Consider the following 19,709-nt stretch of genomic DNA (forward strand, 5'->3'; position numbering starts at 1 on the left):
TCTGTGTGCACCGTGCTCAGCACAACTGCACACGCAAAACCACTGCTGCCACTCGGACACCTCTTGTCACCTACTGTGCCAGCTCTGCTGTGGGGATGGGGGTGGGGTGTACACCCTTCCTGCCCCACTCTCAAACCCCAGCCACCCAGCCATTCAGCAGACCAGAAGGGCAACCTTGACCCTTACCCTCAGGGAGTTCCCAGTTTCAAAGACAGAAGGCTCTAGGCTCAGGAAAGGCAAAGGGGGTCAGCCTGTGGGGACTGGGGAAGTTCGGGGGAATGGATAGGGTGGCCAGACAAAATACAGGACACTCACTCAGTTAAATTTTTTTGTGTGTGAGATGGAGTTTCCCTCGTTGCCCAGGCTGGAATGCAATGGCGTGATCTCAGCTCACTGCAACCTCTACCTCCTGGGTTCAGGCGAGTCTCCTGCCTCAGCCTCCCAAATAGCTGGGATTACAGGTGTCCGTCACCACCCCCAGCTAATTTTTGTATTTTTGTAGAGACCGGGTTTCACTATGTTGGCCAGGCTGGTCTCGATCTCCTGACCTCAGGTGATCCACCTGCTTCAGTCTCCCAAGGTGCTGGGATTACAGGCATAAACCACTGCGCTCGGGCACTCAGTTAAATTTGAATTTGAATTTCAGATAAACAAGGAATGTTTTAGTATGATATGTCTCAGGAATATTTATAGTAAAAATTTCTCAAGCTATACTTTAAAAATGACTTGCCGTATGTCTGAAATTCAAATCTAATTGTATTAAATACTTTTTGGGGACTAATTCTGGCAACCCTAGTCAGGGAAAGCTTCCAAATGAATGTGGCAGAGCTGGGCTTTCAAGATAACACCTGGTAGCCAGAGTCCCCCAAGACTCTTGTCCACTTAAGCCTCAAGTACACTGGGGACTCTGCCCAATTTCCCCTGTAATGGGCATCTGAATGCTCAAGAGAGTGCCGTTATTTCAGGGATGGCCTTGAATCTGCTCTTATTTTTTTAAAAAGTCAGTAATTTAAAAACGATGGTACTTGACTATTTCCAAGAAGGGTGGTGTCATCACGATCACTGATTGGACTGCATGGATTGGACTGCCATAGCACCTGTATTAGGAACAGCTGGCTTAGGAGTTGCACAGACCTCACTTGAGATCCCAACACTACCTTTTATTAACTTTGTAACACTGGGCAAGCCTCCCCATCTATCTGAGCCTCAGTTTCTTTATCTGGAAAATAGGACAATAATAGTGGTTCCCTGGTTTGGGGGGCCTATGGGAAGTGACCCCCCCACTCCTCAGCGTGCACATGTGTGCACACACACACACATACACACACACACAGCGTGATATGGGTTAAACTTAAAAACCAACAGAGTCACACATCCACAAAGCCACAAAACTACACACAGATACATAAGCCCATGGGCTGCAGGCTGCAACCCACAGTAAGACTGTGTATACACTGAGAAACACAAACAAACCTAGCCAGAGATAGACTCAGAACCCAGCCCCACTCACCAGGACGGCTCCGCAGATCAGGGCAGGATTCCTATGAGAGGTGGTAGGGCAGTGAAGAGAGAATAGTGCTCTGTCCTCCCCATTCAAATTCAATTCAAAATATAAACCAGAAAAAACTGTCAAATAAGTGTCCCAGAAGTGTAGCCGAGGTTTGGATTTTCCCATGACAACCTGTTGTTGTTAAAATAGGAAAATCCTTCCAAAAATTGTTTCTGGTCGCTGCATGCCCCTGTGTGGCAGGTGCCCTGAGCACATGCTGCCGGGTTTACTGGCAGAGCAGGTCCAGCATCTAGCTGAGTTTGAGGACAAGGACTCCTTTTGCCCATTCCCACTGGAACTGGACCCTGCATCTCCCTCACCCCTTCCTGGGAATTTCAGCTGCCAACTTTTCCCCCTCCCCAGCCAGTAGCAGCCTCCTCTTGCTTCTCCCAGCTGTAGCCTTGGCTTAATCTCAAGACAGCTATTAGGGCCCCAGACTGGACCTTGGCCATTAACTCCCTGGTGTCCTGTGACAAGGGGCTTCAAAGCTCTGGGCCCCCATCTCCCCATTTGGGGCCCAGAGCTATGAAGGATAGTCTGGAGAGATGTGAAAATGGGGAGAAAATTGTTCTGCTTATGAGCAATCAGCAAGATGCTAGGGTGGGCAGAAGACGGCTCCAGCACGCAGGTCTCCTGACAGCCCCGGCAAACTTCTGCCTATAGCCCTCAAACCTCTTCCTTTCCCGGCTGAGAGGTAGGCTCCAGGGACAGCTGGAATTCCTGGGGGTGTGGCAGGGAAAGGGAACAGAGGGAGTGGAGAAGAAAGAACAGCAGAAAGGAAAGTGCCTTTTGGGAAGCCAAAAGGGGGGGGAACATCCCACCGCCCGAGGGAAAAAAGCCAAAGCTGTAACTTCCCCACCTCTTCCCACCTGCCCCTTGAAAGTGAGCTGCAGCCCAGCTGCTCCACTCCGCCTTCAAGGCCAGACTGCACCCAGGCCTTGCTTGACCTGGCAGATGTTGTCTCTGAAAGTTCAAACACAAAGCTCGGTCAAGTGTGAAATGTGCAGAAGGAGCTGTGTACAGGAACCCTGTGGGTAGCTCAGGGGTTCCTTCCCTGAAGTCGACTATTCTTCTGAACATAAGGACTCTGCAGAAAAATAAAGGCACTTTCTGTAGCGTGAAGACACTTTTGGAAAGTGGGGGCCATTCTGGCAAGTCAGGAGCTTCCTAACTCTTGAGAGATTCCTGAAGAGCGTCCTATCCTGCAAAATGGAGACACTTTCCGTGAAATGGAGGTCTGTCTGATACACAGAAGGCCCTTCTGTACAGGGAAGAAGTTTTAGCAAAATAGAGGAGCCTTCTTCAAAGTGGAGGGAAATTCGGTAAAGTGAGGCGAGGTCTCTAAAGGCCCTTTTGTAAAATAGATGGCCTATTTGTAACTGACTCTGAAGGATCGTGACAAAACAGAAGACTGTTAAACAGGGGAACTCCTTTTTGTAAAGTGAGGCCCCTTCTGAAAAGAGAAGGATGTTTCTGTAAAGTGCGGACCCTTGTATAAAATGAGGAACTTCCTGTAGAGTGGGACAGTCTAAGGCCATAGGGAATGGTGGGGACTGGGTTAAACTGGAAAGCATACACCTCACCTAAAGTAGCAACAGCAGCTTCTCCCCGCCACCCAGGTGTCCCCTTGCAGAAACGCGGCCCTGTATTGTCAAGTCTTCCAATATTTCAAGAGAATTCAGACATGCACATTTTTCTTTTCTTTTCTTTTTTTGAGATGGAGTCTCACTCTGTTTCCCAGGCTGGAGTGCAGTGGCACGATCTCAGCTCACTGCAACCTCCGCCTCCCAGGTTCAAGCGATTCTCCAGCCTCAGCCTCCTGGGTAGCTGGGACTACAGGTGCGTGCACCACTGCATCTCCCTAATTTTTATATTTTTAGTTGAGACGGGGTTTCACCATGTTGTTCAGGCTGGTCTTAAACTCCTGACCTCAGGTGATCCACCTGCCTTGGCCTCCCAAAGTGCTGGGATTACAGGCATGAGCCACCATGCCCAGCTGGAAAATCCAGGTTTTTCATGTGGAATCCCTTGATTTTAAAAACTGTGAGCAGGCAAAATGAAACTTGTGAGTCAAATTCAACTTGTGGGCCATCACATTGCAGTATCTGAGTTAGATGGTCCTGAAGGCTGGTCCTGCCCCTGCTGTTTATGTCTTCCCCTATCTCACATGCTCTCTCCCTTGAGTGGAAGCCTTGCAGTTCCTGTGTCCCACTCCTGGAAGGGCCCAGTCTCCTCTGTGTCTGAGGAGGCTCAGGGAGCTGGCCCATACGTTACTTGTCAGAAGTTCCCTGAACTGGAATCTCCCTTTTGTTCTGTCTGACCCAGTTCACCTTCTGCCTTGTGCAGGATGCCTAAAGAGAGCAGGGGATTTTAAGAACGTGCAAAAATCTCTGGAACTCAAGCTGTTCACTTTTTAGTAGAGGATATAAGATATGAGGATTTAACTGCTGAACACCTACTCTGGGCCAAGTGTTGTGTTGATGCTTTCTCGCATGGCATCCTCCTAATGATCCGGTGAGCTATTACCCATTTTACAGATGAGGAAACTGATGCACAGAGAGGGAAAATAATTTGCCTGAGGACACACAGCTAAAAGTGTTTGAGCTGGGACCAGATCCCAAATGTGTCTGTGTCCAGAGTCACAGAGCACATCTTCAGTGACTGCTGAGTTGGGAAGAGATCACATTTGGAGGGGGAGGAGAAAAGACTTCCTAAAGGAGGTGGTTTTTCGTTGCACCATCCAGGATGGGGTGTGTTCTTTTCAGGTATAGATGAGCTGAGAATGGTTCTGCAGACAAGGGAAGAGTGGGCAAAAATGTGGATACTGGGTTGCGGGGATGTGAGTGAAGCATATATTTGAAGCACATAGAGTCCTAGGTTTGCAAGAAGGCTCCACAGCAGGAAGAAGGATCAGGAAAGGCCAAAAGATTCAAGCAGGCAGCCACCCACCTCCCACACCACAACCACCACCATAGACCTATAGGGGGCATGCAGAGACAGACGCAGGCACAGGAACAGACACAGGTATAGAAACAGACACATCCATGAGATCTCAGGAGACCCACACGCAGAAACATTCAGAAACTCCCACAAGCTTAGCGCCAAGGTGATATACAGCTAGGCACAGAGAAGCACATAACACATACAGACCCAGAGACACACATGGATCTATATGCAAACACACAAGGCCATACAGAAACAAGAACATGAAGACACGCACACAAAATAGATCCATAGGGACAAAGGCCAGACACACATGCACGCATGCACACATACACACACACACACACACACACACACCCACACACACACCCACACACACCCTCAGCCACATGAGAGCAGAAGCAGCCCATCCCTCTTCCAGTAGCTTGATTACTGTGAGGGCCCGGCTACCTCCTCCCAGCTTCTCTGGACTAGAGGCCAGAGAAGGATAGGGGGCGGCAGCTCCACCCTCCGGGAGGAGCTGGGAACTTCAGAGGACAGGAAGGGAAGGGAGTGGAGCTGCAGCTGGGAGCACTGGGAGCAGTAATTACCCAGTTCTGGGGCTGCCACGCTGGCCAAGATTCCCCTTCCCGTGAGGCAAAGCCGCTGGGGGATGGTCCCTCTGACCCTTGCCTCAACCCCAGGGACCCTGACACCCACCCATTTCCCTTCCCATTCACCAAAGTCCTGGCCAAATCTGAAAGTTGGAGACACAGAGGGATTATGAGGGGAACAGAGAGATGATAAGAGGAAGACACTGGGGCAAAGGCAAAGGAGGGAGAGGACAGGAAAACCACAGAGACCCAGAGATGGACATAGAGGGAGACGGACAAAAGGAAGGGACAAGTCAGAAGGGAGACAGAGACAGAAAGGTCCACACAGGGTATGGCAGTCTGCGAGGAATACAGGCCCAGAGAGGCAGAGGGGCAGGACAAACAGGGCAGGCCAGGGCCATATGTTGAACATGATGACAATGTATCATACCAAGGACTGTGGGATGGATCTGTGGCATTGAATCTTTACAACCACCCTAGAAGGTGAGAATGGCAACCCCACTTTTCAGATGAGAAAACCGAGGCTCAGAGGGGTGAGGTGACTTGGCCAAGGTCACATGACACTTTGGAAGTGGCAGATCTGGGTCTGGGGGGCTCTCTCTGCTGCCAGCCCCTGCCAGAGACAGGGAGGCCCAAACAGAGATCCCTGAGGGAATTCTCCAGAGAGAGAAGCAGTCAGTGAGCCTGGGAGATGCTCCCTAAGAGATGCGGTGAAAGCGACCCCAGCCTTCCTTGCCCCTCCCACACCCGTGTGGTGGGGGAGGGGCTGTGTCTACACCTGGAATGCATTAGGTAGGGGGCCCGGCCTAGGGGAGCAGGGAAGGAGCTGGAGGAGGAGCAGGGAAGGCAAAGGCAAAGGCAGTGGTGTGGGCGGTGGCGGCCCAGGCCTAGCAGGCCCTGGGCGGGCGGAAGGGCTTCCATGCCAGCTGCAGCTCCCAGAGGCCAGCCCTGCCAGTCCCGCCTTTCCCGCTTTCCACAGGCGCCTTCCCTCCTCGATTTAACCCTTTCCCTGCAGGGGCCATGGGGAAGCGCCAAGGAGGGCTCTTTCCTCTTAGTCTCAGTTACATACCTGTGCCCCTCACCCACCTGCCCTTACTCTGGGACCCAGATAGGCACATCTGATGCCAACTGGGTGCTGTCAGCTAGATGTCCTGTCTTCAGGCTCCTCAGCCTCAGAACATCGTGAATGACACTCCCACCCCAGCCCCGGTCCTCTTCTCCTGCCTTCCCCATCACAGGAAGGACACCTCCATCCGGCCAGCTGCCCAAGTCCTGGGCTTCTCCCTTTCCCTCAATCTGCATTTCCGGCCAGGCCCCAAGTCTCTTAGACACACTGTGGTCAGTTGCCGTAGAATTTCTATGCTTCATTCCCCCTCCTAACTGGTTTCTCTCCCATCTTCCAGGCCTCTACGAGGGATTCTCCATACCACTGCCAGCTTCTGGAAAACACAGTCCCCTTCAATCCCTTCAGCCTTGTGAAGGGCTCCCCTGGCCTTGAGGGGTGAACTCCAAACTCCTGAGCACAGGGACCAGGAAGGCCTAGCTCAGGAACACTTACTTCCCCGCCCCTCGATCCAGCCACAATGGCCTTTTGTCTGTTCCTCGAAAGTGCTCTCTCCTGCCTAGGGCTTTGGCACATGTTGTTCCCGTGACCCCAAGTGCTTGCCTGCTTCTCCCTATACCTCTGGACTCCTATTTATCCTTCAGGTCTCAACGCAAATATCTTCTTTGCCCTGTCCACCCACTCCCCCGATGCTAATGTATTCTTTTTTTTTTTTTTTTTTTTTGAGACGGAGTTTCCACTCTTGTTGCCCAGGCTGGAGTACAATGGTGCGATCTCGGCTCACCGCAACCTCCTCGGTTCAAGCGATTCACCTGTCTCAGCCTCCTGAGTAGCTGGGATTACAGGCATCCATCACCACGCCCGGCTAACTTTGTATTTTGGACTAGAGACAGGGTTTGTCCATGTTGGTCAGGCTGGTCTGGACCTCAGGTGATCCACCCACCTCGGCCTCCCAAAGTGCTGGATTATAGGCGTGAGCCACCACGCCTGGCCCCTAATGTGTTCTTGCAGCATCTGCACTTGGAATTGCTTGTAGTGTGTCTTTCCTGCTAGGTATCAGCTCCATGAGGACGAGGATAGTAACTTGTTGCCTACCTGGCACCTAGCACAGGGCCTAGCACGTAGTAGGTACTCAACAGATACATGTTAAATAAAGAAATGCCCCCCTTCCTCCCCTCTTTCACTCTCCCTTCCCCTATTCCCTATTTGCTCAGCAGGTATTATTTTACTGATGCCACAATGACTAGGTCTGTGATATTACAAATGGGGAAACTAAGACCCTGAGAGGGGAAGGGAGGCCTGGAGGCACAGTGAACCAACGGCAGAGCCGGGAGTGCTGAGACTCCCTCGGCTACTGCCCTGCAGCCTTGTCTCAGGAGCTGTGCGTGTTTTCAGATACCTTTTAAGGTGTAAGACCTTCCAGGTCCAAGGAACTGGGCACCAGAACGCAGAGAAGCTGGACTCATTGCTCCAGAAATGTTTGCTCTCTGCAGATGAGGCAACTGAGCTCTGCGGTGCTAGCCAATGGCAGACTGCATTTCCTGCCCTCATTCCAGACAGGTCCTAGCCCCACCCAGCCAGCGTCTGGCCAGCTCCACATCTGCCTAAGGCATTTAGCTAACTGGCCCCCAGAAAGCCATGGCTTGGGTTTGTCTGGGGCATTATTAGCTGCCACTCCACTCTCCCTTGAGGGAGCAGGCAGCCCCAGTTGGTCCCTCCCCCAGGGACAGAGGGGCCTGAAACGGCCAAGAGCCGACTGCCAACCATCTGCAATTTGGAAGTTTCTATTCTTTTAGTCTTGTCTGGGGAAGTCCTTTTCCCAGCTACCCACAGTCTTTACATTTTGGTATGTTTGCCTGGAACACCCTAGCAGTCTAGGAACCAAATCTGGTTCTTTTCCCAGACTCTCCCCTGGAATCTCAAACTTCTGCTTTCCAAAACTCTCCAGCAGACCCCACTACCTCCTCCTGTCCCAAACCCTCTCTTTTCCTTTCCATGAGCAAACCCCCTTACTGGCCCCTCAGAATGCCCTCAACAGAGAAAACACCAAGGGAACCACACAAATTTACTTCACCAATGTTTGATTTGCTCTTCAGAAGTACTCCTCCCTCAATACTTTGCAATAGCTAGTTATCCTGGGTGTATGTGAAATGGGTCTCAGCTTCATGCAAATATACGTATTTATTTATTCATTATTTTTTTGAGACAGAATCTCACTTTGTCACCCACGCTGGAGTGCAGTGGCACAAGCATAGTTCACTGCAGCCTGGAACTCCTGGGCACAAGTGATCCATCCACCTCAGCCTCTCAAGTAGCTGGGACTAAGGCATACACCACCATGCCCTGCTAATGTAAAAATATTTTTTGTAGAGACGGGGTCTCACTATGTAGCTCAGGCTGGTCGTGAACTCCTGCTTTTCAAACAATCCTCTCCCATCGGCCTCCCAAAGTGCTGAGATTACAGGTGTGAGGCACCGTGCCTGGCCTCAAATATGTTTTATTTTTATTTTGTTTATTTATTTATTTATTTTTTATTTATTTATTTATTTTTTTTGAGACGGAGTTTCGCTCTTGTTACCCAGGCTGGAGTGCAATGGCGCGATCTCGGCTCACCGCAACCTCCGCCTCCTGGGTTCAGGCAATTCTCCTGCCTCAGCCTCCTGAGTAGCTAGGATTACAGGCACGCGCCACCATGCCCAGCTAATTTTTTGTATTTTTAGTAGAGACGGGGTTTCACCATGTTGACCAGGATGGTCTCGATCTCTTGACCTCGTGATCCACCCGCCTCGGCCTCCCAAAGTGCTGGGATTACAGGCTTGAGCCACCGCGCCCGGCCTATTTATTTATTTTTTTTGAGACGGAGCCTCGCTCTGTCGCCAGGCTGGAGTGCGGTGGCGTGATCTCGGCTCACTGCAACCTCTGCCTCCCAGGCTCAAGTGATTCTCGTGCCTCAGCCTCCCAAGTAGCTGGGATTACAGGCATGAGCCACCGCGCCCAGCCCTCAAGTATGCTTTAAAAACTGCTGGGTCTCAGCTTCATGCAAATATACTTAACGGCTTTCCCCCAAAAAAAAGCCTTTCTATGGCAAAGTTTCAGGAGGTACGGAATAGTTCACCCAAGTGTGACCCTGCCAACCTCACTGTCTGTCTTCAAGGATGGGACTGGCTCCCAGATCTATACATGGTATGTGTTGGTGGTGAAAACTCCCAAACATCGCCGACCCAAGCCTCTTTCCTGAGCTTTCCAATTCTACATCCAAATGCCTGCTGGTGAGATGACACAAACAAATGGAAAAATATTCCTTGCTCATGGATAGGAAGAATCAATATTGTTAAAATGGCCATACTGCCCAAAGTAATTTACAGATTTAATGCTATTCCTATCAAACTACCAATGACATTCTTCATAGAATTTTAAAAAACTATTTTAAAATTCATATAGAACGAAAATTGTCCAAATAGCCAAGGCAGTCCTAAGTAAAAAGAACAAAGCCAGCTGGGCGCGGCGGCTCAAGTTTGTAATCCCAGCACTTTGGGTGGCCAAGGTGGGTGGATCCCCCGAGGTCAGGAGTTCGAGACCAGCCTGGCCAACATGGAGAAACCACGTCTCTACTAAAAATACAAAAATTAGCCAGGTGTGGTGGTGGGCGCCTGTAATCCCAGCTACTCAGGAGGTCGAGGTAAGAGAATAGCTTGAGGCCAGGAGGCGGAGGTTGCAGTGAGCCGAGATTGTGCCACTGCACTCCAGCCTGGGTGACAGAGTGAGACTCAGTCTCAAAAAAAGAAGAAGAAAAAAAAAAACCCAACAACAAAAAACAAAGCCAGAGGCATCACTCTACCAACCTTAAACTATACTTACAGGGCTACAGTAACCAAAACAGCATGGTAATGGACAAAAACAGATACGTGGACCAATGGAACAGAAAAGAGCCCAGAAATAAGGCCGCACACCTACAACCGTCTAATCTTTGACAGAGTTGACAAAAAGAAGCAATGGGGAAAGGACTCCCTAGTCAATAAATGGAGCTGGGATAACTGGCTAGCCATATGCAGAAGACTGAAACTGGATCCCTTCCTTACATCATATACTAAAATCAACTCAAGATGGATTAAAGACTTAAATGTAAAACTCAAAACTATAAAAACCCTGGAAGACAACCTAGGAAATACCATTTTGGACATAGGACCTGGCAAAGATTTCATGATGAAGGCACTAAAGTAATTTCAACAAAAACAAAAATTGACAAATGGGACCTAATTAAATGAAAGCGCTTCTGGGCCGGGCCCAGTGGCTCACGCCTGTAATCCTAGCACTTTGGGAGGCTGAGGTGGGTGGACATCTGAGGTCAGGAGTTCAAGACCAGCCTGGCCATCATGGTGAAACCCCATCTTAAAAAAAAAAAAAAAAAGAAAAAGAAAGAGCTTCTGCACAGCAAAAGAATCTATCAACAGAGTAAGCAACCTACAGAATGGGAGAAAATATATGTAAACTATGCATCTGACAAAGGTCCAATATCCAGAATCTATAAGGAACTTAAATCAACAAGCAAAAAAACAAACCCATTAAAAAGTGGGCAAGGGACACAGACAATTTTCAAAAAAAGACATACATGTGGCCAATAGGCATATGAAACATCGGCCGGGTGTGGTGGCTCACACCTATAATCCTAGCATTTTGGGAGGCTGAGGTGGACGGATCACCTGAGATTAGGAGTTCAAGACCAGCCTGGCCAACATGGTGAAACCCCTTCTCTACTAAAAATACAAAAAGTAGCCGGGTGTGGTGGCGTGCACCTGCAATCCCAGCTACTTGGGAGGCTGAGGTGGAGGTTGCAGTGAGCCAAGATCACGCCACTGCACTCCAGCCTGGGTGACAGAGAAAAAAAGAAAAAAGAAAAAATGTTCAATATCACTAATCATTAGAGAAATGCAAATCAAAACCACAGTGAGATACCTCCTCACATCAGTCGGAATGGCTATTACTAAAAAGTAAAAAAATAACATGCTGGCCAGGTTGCAGAGAAAAGGGAATGCTTATACACTGCTGATGGGAATGTAAATTAGTTCAGCCATTGTGGAAAGCAGTTTGGTGATTTCTCAAATAATTCAAGCAGAATGACCATTCAACCCCGTAATCCCATTATTGGGTATATACTCAAAGAGTATAAATTGTTCTACCATAAAGACACATGCATGTTCATCACAGTGCTATTCACAATAGCAAAGACATGGAATTAACCTAAATGCCCATCAATAGTAGACTGGATAGTGAAAATGTGTTATGTATATACCATGAAATACTATGCAGCCATAAGAAAGAATTAGTTCATGTCCTTTGCAGGAACACGGATGGAGCTAGAGGCCATTATCCTTAGCAAACTAAGGCAGAACAGAAAACCAAATGCCGCATGTTCTCACTTATACGTGGGAGCTAAACATTGAACACATATGGACACAAAGAAACAACACCAAAGCCTATTTGAGGGTGGAGGGAGGGAGAAGGGTGAGGATCATAAAAACTACTGGCCAGGCATGGTGGCTCACGCCTGTAATCCCAGCACTTTGGGAGGCCGAGGTGGGTGGATAACCTGAGGTCAGGAGTTTTTTTTTAAAGACGGGGTTTCACCATGTTGGTCAGGCTGGTCTTGAACTCCCGACCTTAGGTGATCCGCCCGCCTTGGCCTTCAAAGTGCTTGGATTACAGGCGTGAGCCACTACGCCCGGCCTGAGGTCAGGAGTTTGAGACCTGCCTGATTAACATGGTGAAACCCCGTCTCTACTAAAAATACAAAAATTAGCTGGGCATGGTGGTGCGCGCCTGTAATCCCAGCTACTCAGGAGGCTGAGGCAGGAGAATCACTTGAACCCAGGAGGTGGAGGTTGCAGTGAGCTGAGATCGTGCCATTGTACTCCAGCCTGGGCGACAGAGCAAGACTCTGTCTCAAAAAAAAAAAAAAAAAAGAGCTGGGCATGGTGGCTCATGCCTGTAATTCCAGCACTTTGGGAGGCTGAGATGGGTGGATCACAAGGTCCAGAGATGGAGACTATCCTGGCAAACATGGTGAAACCCCGTCTCTACTAAAAATACAAAAAAATTAGCTGGATGTGGTGGTGGGCACCTGTAATCCCAACTACTCAAGAGGCTGAGGCAGGAGAATCGCTTGAACCTGGGAGGCGGAGGTTGCAGTGAGCCGAGATTGTGCCGCTGCACTCCAGCCTGGCGACAGAGTGAGATTCCATCTCAAAAGAAAAAAAAATTAACTTTTGGCTGGGTATGGTGGCTCACGCCTATAATCCAAGCACTTTGGAGTTCAAGACCAGCCTGACCAACATGGTGAAACCTCGTCTAAAACAAAAACAAAAACAAAAAAAAAAAAAAAGAAAAGAAAAGAAAAACTACCTATCAGTTACTATGCTTATTATCTGGGTGGCGAAATAATCTGTATACCTAAATCCCCAAAATGCAGTTTACCCATACAACAAATTTGCAGATATACCCCCGAACCTAAAATAAAAGTTCAAAAAAAAGATTATGGTAAATCCATACAATGGCATATTATTATGCAATCATTAAAATGTTGTTAAAAAAAATAAAATGTTCCTGAAAAGTTTTTTATGATGTTAGAAAAATACTTACATTAAATGAAGCATGATATAAAATTGAACATATAGTATGATTTCAATTACATAAAATATACATCAATATGTAGAAAAAGATCTAGCAGAAAACATATTAAAATATTCAAAGTGTTCATTCTGGGTAGTAGAAAACAGAAACAAAAATGAAGCAAACCACAAACGCCTGCTGGCCATCGTCACCTGGATGTACCCCCAGGCCTTTCAAATTCAAATTGTCTCAAACACAGTTCACTATCTTCCCTTAAACCTCCTCCCTCTCTGGTATATAAATGGCCCCACCAACATCCACCAGGTCACTGTAGTTGGTTTCAGAAAACCACATGGAGCAATCTGGGCTTTGCCTTCTGTCTCAGCGTCTACATCCAAGCTACTATCCAGGCCTATTCATGCTAGCACCTAAATATCGCTCAGATCTTACCCTCCTTACCTGCCGTTGCTCTAACCCCAGCTACTATCACCTCTCTCTGGGAAGACTGCAACACTCACCTGCCTGTCTCCCCGATTCCACCCTTGCACCCCTTCCATCCATTCTCTCCATGCAGCTAGGGAGAGCTTCCAAGCACCCCCATCTGGGCACATCATTCCCATTAATAAACCCTTCAATGGTTTTTCTTCACCCTCAGAAGAAAGTTCCTTGTCAGCCTTGTCACTCCACTCCTCCCAATACCAGCCCTATTCCCCAGTGCCCCATGTCTCACTGCCTTTGCGCCCACTGAACGTCTTACCTGGATTGTCCTCCATGTTCCTCTCTAGCTCTACAAACCTTTCGAGACACCCTCTAGACCCTTTCTTTAGGGCCAGGCCCTGCACTGAGCACTGATGACGCCAGGGTTTCCTCTGCCTAGAGTCCCAGAATGGTAACTGCCTTCCCATTTGAACTGCCAAATGGCAGCCATTCACGAGAGCTGGGAATAAAGGGTAAACTGAGGCAGCCAGTGTTTGTGTGTATGAGGGTGAGAGGTTGATTCACTCCCTTTGTATTTAATCCCGTGCCTCCACTTGGGGTTGGGAGTGAGTTGACAGAAGCCCACATGGGGCCTTGGGGAAAGCGACTTAGAGGGGGAGGACGATGTATTCTCCTGGCCCTAATGATGCTGACTCACTGTAGGACCACGGCTAAAAAATCACTACCTCAGCCGGGCGCGGTGGCTGACACCTGTAATCCCAGCACTTTGGGAGGCCGAGGTGGGCAGATCACGAGGTCAAGAGATCGAGACCATCCTGGCCAACATGATGAAACCCCTTCTCTACTAAAAGTACAAAAAATTAGCCGGGCGTGGCGGTGCGTGCCTGTTGTTCCAGCTACTCAGGAGGCTGAGGCAGGAGAATTGCTTGAAACTGGAAAACGGAAGTTGCAGTGAGCCGAGATCGCACCACTGTACTCCAGCCTGGTGACAGAGCAAGACTCTGTCTCAAAAAAAAAAAAAAGAAAAAAAAAATCACTACCTCTCTGAGCCTCCACTGCCCCATTTGGAAAATGGACTTAACTGGTGGTTCCTACTCTAGGTTGTGCATCACAATCACCTAGAGTAGGAATTCAAAAAACCCAAGGAGCTTTTGAAAATAGATTCCTAGAATTCTCACCTGCCATGCGGGAGGCCCAGGTTCGATTCCCGGCCAATGCACCAAATAATTTTTTAAACTTTTAAATTAAAAAAAAAAAAAAAAGAAAATAGATTCCTTGGTTCCAACCGCAAGATTCTGGAGCTCTGAGGTGGAGTCTGGAGTCACATTTCTTTCTAAGGTCAACAAGAGGTTCTGATGCTCACTCAGTTTGGGAAACGCAGAGCGAGAGAGTATCTAGAGTCTTTTCCAGCTCCGATTTTTACTCGGAGTCTCTGAAGAGGCCTCAGGATCCAAATGAGAAAGAGCCAGTCCCTCCTCTTGCCCCCCCTCAACTGACTCAGTTTCCCCCATTACCCACAAAACAGCTCTAACATCGGGGACAACTCCTTTGACTTAGCTAGGGTCAGACACCAATATCCCCACAACCCCCTGCATCTGGAAGGACATTCTAGGTCTCAGCCCTGAGGAATGGAGTGAGCCTCTCCTCGAACGCCTGCAAGCAAACCCCTTTCGGACTCTCCCAAACCCTTCTCTGGCATTTCACTGGGTTTTCCCAATGACCCAATGAGGCTTTTGGTTTAATCAACCTGGAAAATGGGCATAATAACAACTGTCCCTTTCCCCACCAAAAATCAGACAGGATCACTAAAAGAGACAGCACTTTGAAGCAATTCAAGGCTCTTCGCATGGATAAGATACAATTATTATTTTTAAAAGCCTCCCCCCACCTCCAGGATGAGCCACTGAGCCCTAAAGATGGTGATTCAATAAAGGTCTCAGCAGTGTGAGGGAGGAAGTCAGCAGACACACGGAAATCTTAACATGCGGACCAGAATGTTTCAACCCTTTAATTGAAGCTCAGGAAACCCTCTCTCTCTCTTTTACACACACACCCTACAACCACTAACCCTGCCCTCTTAGGGCCAATTATAGGCAAGTCCCATGGAGAGAGAAGCAAGTCACTTGTGCCTACCCCTGGGCTGGCTGGGCAGTGGGGGAGGCGGGCCTCTCACAATCCATGCAGCAGTGAATCACATGGCCCAGCGCCTGCCTAGTCAGGGCCTGAGTAATTCCTCCGCCTTCTCTTCAGAAGGTTTTTCTCTTATTTTTTAACTTAATTTTTTTTAACTCCTGGTTGCTGAGGATTTATACCATGCTGCAGGCTTTACAACCATTATCTCATAGACTTCTCATTGCATTCTCTAGATGAGGAAACTGAGGTTCAGAGAAGGGAAGTCACTCACCCAGGGTCACAAAGTGAATTAGTCAGAATAAGAGGCCAGGTCCTTCCCTGACACTTGCCCTATTCCCAATCCCCATCTTGAATTAAAAAAAAAAAAAAAAAAGACACCTGCTATGCAATTACAGAGGCAGGGACTTCACTGGGGAAAAGGATCCTGGGAACTCTCTGTTGCCTTTTTGGGGAGGAGGAGAGTGGTTTAGGGAGGGTATTGTGATTTGTAATTTGAATGAATTGGTGGACTGGGAAGGCAAACTCAGAATCATCACCATGTATTGATTACAGAGGCCAGAGACCAGGGGTCTAGACATGGCCCAGGTACTGACTTTCAGATCAAGAGTATCCGGAGGGCAGGAATTCAGTGTCCTTTTAGGCAATAGTTACTGAGGGCCTACTATATGCTCTGTTAGTATCTGTTTAGGCATTTATTTAACAAGGATTTATTGAGCACCTACTGTGTGTTAGGCATTGCGCTAGTTGCTGGCGATAAAACAGTGAGCAAAAGAGAAATGGTTGCCTTGCCCCCATGGAGCTCACATTCTAGTGGAGGAAGACAGGCAATAAACAAGTAGACACATACAATAAGATAATTTCAGATTGTATGAAGCGAAAGGATGAGGCACACTCGCGGCTCTGATGGAGACTCACAAGTGGCCTACCTAAAGTGGGCAGGGACGGTCTCTTGGAGGAGGTGACATTTGAGCTGAGACATGCAAGATGAGGAGCAAGCCAGGTGGAGGATGAGGGGAAGAGCTCCCAGGCAGAAGGAAAAGCCAATGCAAAGGTCCTGGGGTGGGAGTGCTTGTGGCCTGTTTTGGCATCTGAAAAAAGGTACTGGCTTTACAGTGTCAAGGGGAGTTTGGAAAGCCAGCAGAAATAACATGCAGGCCAGGGCGTTAAGGGCCTGTTATCAGCTGGTTATCTTCAGCCCACACGGCGGGAGCCCCCCGAAAGCTTCCAGAGGTTCCATGACTAGCCCAAGGTCATGACAGCAGCAAAAGGCATATCCTGCCCATGCTTTATACTTCACTACTGCTACCTGGTGCTACGCCATGGTCCCAAAGATCTGTGGAGCCTGGGGTGTGAACCCGGGAGCCCCCAGAGGCTTAACAACTCCTTCAGTCCCAGTGGAAGGCAGGGCAGACTTGCGTTGTTCTTCTTCCGTGGCTCCTGGGCTCAGGCCCGTATGAGAATGTCCCCAGATGGGGGAGGTCCGGCTGGGCTCCTCAGACACTCAGGTCTGTGTAGCACAAATACAGTGGTTTGCGGCCTCAGCCTGACCTCGAGCTGCTCCAAGAAACAATCCTGATTTCACCCCACAACCAAACCTGTGGCCCTGCAGCTCTCCAGCTCCTGCTACAACTGGCTTCTGCCTCTGTTGGCTTTTCTGCTGTCTCCCTACCTACCAGCCCCTCCAGCCTTCTCCTGTAGCCTGACTCCCAAGACCCACCTCTTCCACCTTTCTCTCTCATCAGCACCTTCTGCTCCTTCCTTCCCTTGTTCTCCCGCCACACACACCTGGCAAAACCCCAACCTTGGATCAATCCACCATCCTTCTTTTTTTTTTTTTTCCGCTCATACTCCAGGGCTGCTGAATAGTACAGAAGAAAATCACATAAGCAGAAGGCTTGGCATTACTTTCATGGTCTCCAGCCTCAGTTTGGGGAAGCAGAAAGACCACAGACTTTGGACACAAATAGATCTGGTTTGAATACTGGCTCCATACTAGCTGTGTGACCTTGGGCAAGTTGCTTAACTTCTCTGAGCTTCAGTTTCCTTCCCCACAAAATGGGACTAATGGTATCTACTTTATGAGGGTTCCTGAAGCTGAAATGAAAATCCATGTAAAGTACCCAGTCCAGTGCCTGGTACAATGTAGGAGCTTGGCAAATGGAAGACTCCTTTTTTTCTTCTGTTCCCCCAACTAAACCCTAGTTTCCCCAACCAAATCTCCGTTGCTGCCTTGCAATCCTCCCTCTTTTTCTCGCGAGTGCTCCCCCTCCCATTAGCCTCAGCAGACGGATGGGAAGGGGGTTGGAGAGGTTGAGGGGCACTCGGGACAGAGAGAGGAGATGGGGACAGAGGTTGAAAGGACTGGACACAAGGCCAAGGGACGAGGGGAGAGGGAGGAGGTTGAGGGGACCTAAAGGGCCCGGGTGAGCGAGCCTGTCCCGAGGTGGAGCTTAAGGGCTCCAGAACAAGAACCCGCTCCCAGTACCAGGCCCGTGGCCCGGGCTCCCATGCTCTCTCGGTCACTTACTCACCAGGCCGAGGCTGCGAGCCCTCCAGGTGGTAAGAGAAGCGTAGGGCCCGGTGGTGCTGTGGACTGGGGCCGCAGGGCAAGACCCGGTGGCCTGGAGCAGCGCCCAGGCTGGCGTCCGAGGGTCCGACAAACTGGGGATCCAAGGGGCCGCCAAGAGCCGAGCCTGAGCCCCTGCGCGCCGGCAGTCCGGGTTCCGAGGCTCCAGGGTCCGAGTCGGCACAGGCCGGCGGAGCGGCGCCCGGGGGGTTCGCGGCCGGATGTTCGGGCTCCGAAGGCCCGGCGCCCCCCGGGGCTCGGTGGCCATGCATGGTCCGGGCCTGGGCGCGGGGCCCGAGCTCCCCGCTTGGCTCCAGCTCCTGGGGCGGAGGCGCGGGCGGAGGAGGCCCGGCGCCCGGCGGAGCAGCGGCCTCAGGATCGGGGGGCGGGGCTGCGGGCTCAGCCCCACTGCGGAGACGCGAGCCCCCGGCCCGGGCCCGGGCCAGCAGCCGTGGCAGCCGTGGCAGTAGCAGCAGCAGCCGCGGCCACCGCCGCTGCCGTGCCAGGCATCGCCGGCCCCGGCCCCGGCCCCGCGGGGGGACTGGGCTCGGCGGGGCCGGGGGCCCTCTGGGGAGCGCTGTCTATGCGGCTGCGGTTGGGCGAGGGTCGGAGCACTGCGCTCGGCGGGGGCTCTCCGGTGGATGGCGAGCCACTTCCGTGGCCCCGGGGCGAGAGGTCGGTCGGATCAGAGTGCGGGGTCTCTTCCTTCTCCACGAATGGGAATCGATCTGGGCTCTCCTGGCTGGTCGGAAAGCGTTCTTCCTCCCGCCGCAGCAGAGGCCGGGGGCGGAGGAGAGGGGAGGGGAGAGGAGGGGAGGAAAGAGAGAACGGCGGTGGCCGGGGGCGCGCGTCTGCGCCGCGCTTGGGCTGCGGGGCTAGCCTTCAGCCAGTAGTCCCAGACGATGCTCCAGCCGCGGGGGCAGGAGAACGGCCTGGGCCAGGCTCCACAGTCCTCCCCAGCTTCAGCCTGGGTCTCGGCGGCGGCGGGCGGGAAGGAGCCCTGGGAAGGGGGGTGGGGAGGCGGGAGCCTCGCAGAGGCAGCCGCAGCCACAGCGGCGCTGGGACCCAGTTACCGGGGCCCCGCCCCCTCGCCTGGGATTTGCGCCTGACCACGCCCCCTCGCTCGAGTCCGCCTCACTTCTCGCTGCGACCGCCCTCAAGGCCCTCCTGCCCCTTAAAAATATTCCCCCCAGCCTGCTTTCCCCACTGGCAAGTCTCCGGGCTCAACCTCCTTACCCCCATATCTGCCTTTCCATCCCATCTCAGGTCTTCCCACCACCTCCGCTTGCCCTTCACTCTTTTTTCCAAAAGCCTTTCCACATGTTCCAGAGTGTTCCTAGGGCTTGGCTCCTAGAGGACCTGTCTCTGATTCTTCTTCACTCTGCTCAGACCAGATATCATGGTCCTTTTCTTAGTCACTTTCTTAAATACCTTCAGTTCCCTGATTTGTCGCATCCGTTTGGCGACATCCCAATCTTGGATCAGTCCAACTGTCCGCCTTTTCCATGCCTGCGCCCAGGCAGCTAAACATTGCTGGAGAAAACTATTCAACTTCACAGATTTGTGCACTATAAACCCATGGCTCCCATCTTCTACCAGGCCCTCAGTTCTGACCCACAACCCTGCTAGTCAGCTCTCCTTCCCACTCTCCGCAGTGGCCATTTCAAACCTTCTCCTTTCCCCTCAAAGCCCCAACTTCTCCATCTGCCCCATAACCCTCAGCAAATAACCCGACCTACTGCACAGAGTAAACAGAAGCCACCATAGAGGAAGCTCTTGACTTCTTGCTACTAAGCCTAGGAATTTGCCCTTGCTCCT

General features: G+C 50.7%; 1 protein-coding gene across 1 annotated transcript in view; it reads right to left on the bottom strand.

Moving 5' to 3' along the window:
* FGD1 (FYVE, RhoGEF and PH domain containing 1) overlaps positions 1 to 18,980 on the bottom strand; it is a 50,546-nt gene extending 31,566 nt beyond the window's left edge. Inside the window, exon 1 of the mRNA XM_032267020.1 lies at positions 17,857 to 18,980. Coding sequence (XP_032122911.1) covers positions 17,857 to 18,163 — 307 coding nt within the window. The 5' untranslated portion in view covers positions 18,164 to 18,980. The remainder of the gene's footprint in view (positions 1 to 17,856) is intronic.
* Between the last annotated feature and the right edge of the window lie 729 nt (positions 18,981 to 19,709).

Source organism: Sapajus apella, unplaced genomic scaffold, assembly GCF_009761245.1.
Source record: "Sapajus apella isolate SASKATOON/1434 unplaced genomic scaffold, GSC_monkey_1.0 scaffold164, whole genome shotgun sequence".
NCBI classification, from domain to species: Eukaryota; Metazoa; Chordata; class Mammalia; order Primates; family Cebidae; genus Sapajus; species Sapajus apella.